Source organism: Pteropus alecto, unplaced genomic scaffold (assembly GCF_000325575.1).
Source record: "Pteropus alecto unplaced genomic scaffold, ASM32557v1 scaffold122, whole genome shotgun sequence".
In the NCBI taxonomy this organism is placed as follows: Eukaryota; Metazoa; Chordata; class Mammalia; order Chiroptera; family Pteropodidae; genus Pteropus; species Pteropus alecto.
This window is the reverse complement of record NW_006431917.1, coordinates 137709-144547: the sequence shown is the minus strand read 5'-3', so window position 1 is coordinate 144547 and position 6839 is coordinate 137709. Positions and strand designations below refer to the sequence as shown.

The 6839-nt window shown below is 34.3% G+C and overlaps 1 protein-coding gene across 2 annotated transcripts in view; it reads left to right on the top strand.

Annotated features, from left to right (window-relative positions):
• The window catches only part of ZFP30 (ZFP30 zinc finger protein), a 91589-nt gene extending 85061 nt beyond the window's left edge, over positions 1–6528 (top strand). Inside the window, exon 7 of one of the 2 annotated variants that reach the window (XM_006906197.3) lies at positions 5050–6528. In XM_006906197.3, coding sequence (XP_006906259.2) covers positions 5050–6146 — 1097 coding nt within the window. In that variant the 3' untranslated portion in view covers positions 6147–6528. Of the gene's footprint in view, positions 1–4846 lie in introns of both variants that reach the window. The other variant, XM_015600663.2, reaches the window with a different exon arrangement.
• Positions 6529–6839: the final 311 nt, after the last annotated feature.

Genomic DNA, 6839 nt, shown 5'->3' with positions numbered 1-6839 from the left:
GTGTCTCTGAATGCCATTTGCTTGAAATATCATTTTCCACCCTTTCACTTTGAGTCTATATTTATCTTTGGAGCTGAGATGTGTAATATCACAGAAATACAAAAGATCATAAAGAATAGTATGAAAAAGAATATAACACCAAATTTAATAACCTAGAAGAAATGGAACAGTAATTAGAAAAATGTAATCTTCCTAGACTGAATCAAGCAGAATTGGAAAATCTAAATAGACTGATCAGCAGTATGGAAATTAAAATAATAATTAAAAACCTACCAAAAAGTAAAAGTTCAGGACCAGATAGCTTCACCAGTAAATTCTACCAAACATTCAAAGAAGATTTAATACCTATTCTCCTCAAACTCTTCCAAAAAAAAAAAAAAAAATTGAAGAGGAAGCAATACTTCTTAACACATTTTATAAGGCCAATATTAGTCTGATACCAAAACCTGGCAAAGATAACACAAAAAAAGGAAACTGCAGACCAATATCTCTCATAAACACAGATGCAAAAATCCTAAATAAGATACTAATGAAATGAATACAGAAAGAGATGATAAATATTATACACTATGATCAAGTGGGCTTAATCCCAGTGGCACAGGGATGGTTCAACATATGCACATCAATTAATGTGATACAGCACATAAATTAAAAAATAAGAATCGTATGATCATATCAATAGATGCATTAAAAGCCTTTGACAAGATACAGCATCCATTTATGATCAAAACACTTAAGAAAATCGGTATTGAGGGAAAGTACCTTAACATGATAAAGGCCATGTATGACAAACACTCAGCCAACATTATACTGAATGGTGAAAAACTAAAAACCTTCCCTCTAAGATCAGGAACAAGGCAAGGCTATCCACTATCGCCACTGTTACTCAATATAACATTGGAGGTCCTAGTGAGTGCAATCAGACAAGAGAAAGATATAAAAGGCATCTAAATAGGACACGAAGAAGTCAAACTGTCACTATTTGTGGATGACATGATTCTCTATATAGAAACCCTAAAGATTCCACAAGAACCTACTAGAAACAATAAGGAAATATGGTAAAGTTTCTGCATACAAAATCAGTGTTCAAAAATCCATAGCATTCCTATACTCTAATAATGAAGTGTCAGAAATACTAGCAAAAAAAATAATTTCTTTTTCAATTTCAAGAATAAAATACCTAGGAATAAATCTATTAAAACGTGAAGGACCTATATAAACCTGATGACCCTCTTAAAAGAAATCAAAGAAGATACAAAGAAATGGAAAGATATTCCGTGTTCTTGGATTGGAAGAAAACAACAAATGATCCAGTCAAAAACTGGGCAGAGGACCTGAACAGACACTTCTCCCTAGAGAACATACAAATGACCAACAAATATTTGAAAAGATTCTCAACATCGCTAGCTATTAGGGAAATGCAAATCAAAATCACCATGAGATACCATCTCATACTTGTTAGATTAACTATAGTCAACAAGACAGGTAATAATGAATGTTGGAGAGGATGTGGAGAAAAACGAACCCTCATATACTGCTGGTGGAACTGCAAATTGGTACAGCCACTATGGAAAACAGTATGGAGGATCGTCAGAAAACTAAGAATTAATGTACCATATGATCTAGCAATCCCTTTAATGGATATTTACCCCAGAGACTTGAAAACCCGTATCTGAAAAGATACTTGCACACCGATGTTCATAGCAGCATAATTCACAATGGCCAGGACATGGAAGCAACCGAAGTGTCCTATGATAGATGACTGCCAAAGGAAGCTGTGTTACATACATACAGTGGAATATTACTCAGCCATAAGAAGAGATGAAATACTGCCATTTGCGACAACATAGATGGACCTCTAGATAATCATGCTAAGCAAAATAAGCCAGACAGAAAAAGTTGAAAAACATGATATCACTTATGTGTTGGACATAAACCTAAAAGGAATAAATGAACAAGACAAAGAGAGACTCATGGACAGGGACTATGGACCTCGGTTACCAGAGGGTAGGGCATGGGGAATTAGGGGGTTAGGTAGATGTGTTAAATTGGATCAAATATAGGAGGATAGGGAGCGACTTAAGTGGGTAAAGGGAATCAAATATATGGTAGCTGAAGTAAACTGGACTTTGAGAGGTAAACGCACAATAGAATATACAGATGCCAAATTATAATGTACACCTTAAAATTATGTAATTGTATTAAACAATGTTATGCCAATAAACTTAATTTTTAAAAAGATTAAAAAAACAAATAAAAAATATGTTATCTCTTCTCTTTGGATGTTGAGCTGCCTTGTATGACCTCCCAATTTTATATTTTGTATTTTCATTTTTAAAAAATTTCTTTCATTTATCTTTTAACCTTTCTAATGATTTGTTTTTCATTCCCACTTTTTATTTTCATTTTGTAATATTTTTTGTGTCCTATTTCTTTTATGTTATCCTATTTTTTTGTTATGTGAAATCACTTTTAATATTCCTCCGAGGATATTAATGGTGGCTTCTTAGATTGTTCTTGTTTTCCTATGTAGTTATTCTTCTAAGGTCCTTTGTGCTTTGTTTAATCTCTTTTAAATTACAGGCATTTCTCAAAGATGGGATGATATTTGCCTATCTATATTTTAGAGCAGATATGGGAAACTGATTTAACTTTTGTGTGCTAACTGGTAGACTTTCTTAGGTATGTAGTACCTCCATTTTAAACCTTTCTGGTGTTCTGATGTATAAATCATCTCCTTCTGAGTTTTCCTTATTTTAGGGTTAGGTTTCATCTTTTGGTTTGTTAAGCTAGTCATCATTTATCGTCATGCTTTCCAGCTTCAAAAATTTTTGCCTGTTTCCTCTTTAATTCTCTTTGACTTTGTGGGTTCATTCATTTTTTTTAAAATCCATTTTATTTCTTTTAGTGAGGTTTTAGAAATTGCAGAAATAACTGCATGTGATTCACTTCTGTTTGAGAGAAAGTATATTCTCTTTCTACAGAAATTTTATTTTTAGTTTATTTTTAAGGATAAGTTTCAAAAGTAATTTATTATATTAGCCATTTAGTAAATGTATTTTGATCGTGTTTCATGTGCCATGGTTCAAGCTGAATAAAGAAATAGATGTTATCCTTGCCTTCCCGAAGATTGGTTCTGTTATATTAGACAGACATTAAGAAAAATTAAAAAAAACTCATGAAATTTGCAGCTGTAGGGGACAAATGTGTAATTACCCATTACCAAAACAAAACACAAAGGAGGCAAAAAAGGGAAAAGTGCTTTGAAAAATAATGATGGGATGTGCATAAAGATTGAATATTCAGAAAAGATCTTTATTAGGATATGTCTTTATGCAGAGACCCAAATAATGGCTAGGAACATGCAAGGCCAAGAGTAGGGGCATTGGGGAGGGAAGAAGTATAGAAGAATATTTCAAGTAAGTGAAACCATTGAGGGTTGGTGGTGGTAGTATTACAGTTTAGTGCACTCAAAGAACTAATAAGGTCAGTGTAGCTTTAGCTTATTGTTGAAAGTTGAAAGCTATTAAGTTGAAGAGGGAGGTAGGAGGCAGATCACTGAGCAGTTTTAAGACCAAGTTAAGAATGTGGGTATTATCCTAAGGACAATGGGAAACCACTGAAGCATTTGAGTAGAACAGTGCTAGGCTGAATGTCACTCTGGGTGATGAGGGTGCAAAACTGGAAATGCAAGCAGCTAGATAAAATGGTGTTTCATGTACCAGTAAAAGATAATTTTGGCTTGATTTTCCTATTGACATTAGAGATGGAAAGAACAATTTCAAAACATTTAGGTCTACTTTAAACAAACTTTCTGTATGAATGTTACAGAATGAGAATGGAGCTATGAAGTTTTCACGATTTGGGACTTGAGGCATTTGCTCAGAGTCTTAATTGATATCTTTACAATGTTTCTTTTCTTGGTCTTATATGGCATATAAGTCTTCCAAAAGAATAGGTAACAAACACTGTGCTTTTACTTTCTACAACTACATAAATACATTATGTGTGACTTCTGAATCATTCAATAATTGTCAGAATTGGGGTTCAGAAGACTCGTCTATCTGCATCCTTCTTGTAATCTAATAGCATCACATTACCTTTTTTCTCTTCCCTTCTCTCTGACTTTAAAATTAGATTCTCAATTATTCTGCTGTAGTGTTTGCTGAGTCTCCTCTTTTGTTCTCCCAAGTTTAGCCTCGTAGACTTCCTGGGCAACATGGATTTTATCAAATGCCATGAACAAACCACATTCTAACCACAGAAGAATCTTCTGTCTCCATTGCTCATTCCAGACTCATTCAGAACATTAATCTTTCATCAGCATATTGCTACATTTGGCGTAACTTTCTCTTCTATCTCCTTCAGATTATATGCAATTTATATTTGTTACTTGGCCTAAGAAACACTATCCTAGATTTTCCCTTCCAGGTGTAGTTAATGCTCAAGTCAACCCTAAGAAATGGCTTAAATGGTAATTACCCTCATTTTTAAATGTATATGTTACTAGATTTATTCTTTAAAAAAATTGAGATGGGGCCTGGACATCTTTGTATGTATCAAGTTCCCCACAGCTGTAGAAGATTTTTATCTAAATCACTATTTAGGAATAATTGCCTTAATCTGTTTTCCTGAATAACTCCTTTACAACTTTCAGTGTGACTTCTCATTCTTTTTACTTTCCTTATGTATTTGTCAAGTTATCCAAATATAGTTAAGAACTGTATAAGCCACTCACTTTTTCTGAAAATCAATTTCAGTTAAGTCTTTTCATAATTATTATAAAAGTTTCATATCCCCCAGAACATACACAAAAATGAATGTTTGCTTTTATATTTTCTTTCAGAATGTGAATCAAGGTTGAGACCAAGAAATTATTTCTGGAAAAGGATATTTATGGAATAGAATCACTCTGATGGGAAATAATGGAAAGACTTATAAAAAACAGCATTGAGTGTTCAAGTTTCAGAGGTGATTAGGAATTTAAAAGCCAGTTTGAGAGAAAACAGGAATCTCAGGAAGGACATTTCATGATATTTACTCCTGAAGATATGCCCACTTTCAATACCCAGCATCAGAGAATTCATACTGATGAGAAACTCCTTGAATGTAAGGAATGTGGGAAAGATTTTAGTTTTGTATCAGTCCTTATTCGACATCAGCAAATTCATACTGGTGAGAAACCTTATGAATGTGAAGAATGTGGTAAGGCCTTTGGTAGTGGTGCAAACCTTGCTTACCATCAAAGAATTCATACTGGTGAGAAACCTTATGAGTGTAATGAATGTGGGAAGGCCTTTTGCAGCGGCTCGAACCTTACTCATCATCAGAGAATTCATACAGGTGAGAAACCATATGAATGTAAAGAATGTGGGAAAGCATTTAGTTTTGGATCAGGCCTTATTCGACATCAGATAATTCACAGTGGTGAAAAGCCTTATGAGTGTAAGGAATGTGGAAAGTCCTTTAGTTTTGAATCAGCCCTTACTCGGCATCACAGAATTCACACAGGTGAGAAACCTTATGAATGTAAAGACTGTGGGAAGGCCTTTGGCAGTGGTTCAAATCTTACTCAACATCAGAGGATTCATACTGGTGAGAAACCTTATAAATGTAAAGCATGTGGAATGGCCTTTAGTAGTGGTTCAGCCCTTACTCGGCATCAGAGAATTCATACTGGTGAGAAACCATATATTTGTAATGAATGTGGGAAGGCTTTTAGCTTTGGATCAGCCCTTACTCGACATCTAAGAATTCATACTGGTGAGAAACCTTATGTATGTAAGGAATGTGGGAAGGCTTTCAATAGTGGGTCAGATCTCACTCAGCATCAGAGAATTCACACTGGTGAGAAACCCTATGAGTGTAAGGAATGTGAGAAAGCCTTTAGAAGTGGTTCAAAACTTATTCAGCATCAAAGAATGCACACTGGTGAAAAATCTTATGAATGTAAAGAATGTGGGAAGACCTTTATTAGTGGCTCAGCTCTAAATCAGCACCAGAGAATACACATGGATGAGAAGCCCTATGAGTGTAAGGCATGTGGTAAGGCTTTTGGGAGGGATTCAGAGATTCGAAGACATAAGAAAAGGCATACTGGTAAAGAGCTCTGTGAATTGGAAAGTTTATCAATTGGAATTAAGTGATTAAGGAAAGACACATGACATAAGAAAATCATGCTACTGAGAGTCCCTACAAATGTAATTAAGGTACCAGTGCCTTACTTTTGCTTTACCACTAAGTCAGAGAAAATTAATGTGGGGGGAAAAAAACCAGGAAAATAAAAATCTGAAGATCTTTACATTCATTACTTTGTAAAATTCCCACTTGTGAATATTAAAAATTGAAAAACCTTTTACTGTATTTTTGGCTTAATTTTATAGGGTTGTTTTTTATTTTTTTATTTTTATTTTTTATGCCTACAGCACTCAATCTTCCTAGGGGTCTCCCAGCCAAGTACTGACCAGTCCCGACCCTGCTTAGCTTCTGAGATCAGACGAAATCGGGCTTGTTCAGGGTGGCATGGCTATAGTTGGCTTAATTTTAAACATTGAAAAATTAATTTGGGGGCTAATTCTGCTTTTATTATTTTTAATGTCCTTTTTGTGGATTATACAGAATTATCGACCCATCTCAAAATTGTCTTACATTTTTTACTGAGGCTCTAAAGTTACCCTTATTTCCCTTTCCCACTTCTCATTCTAACAGCATTTGTTCAATCATCATATTTATTTTTGTATTTTTTTATTGCCTCTTTAATGGTAAGTTATATTTTTATACATGTAAGGCTTGGATATAAGGGCAACCTTTGTTTTTTAAAGTTGTGTATGTATTCATAT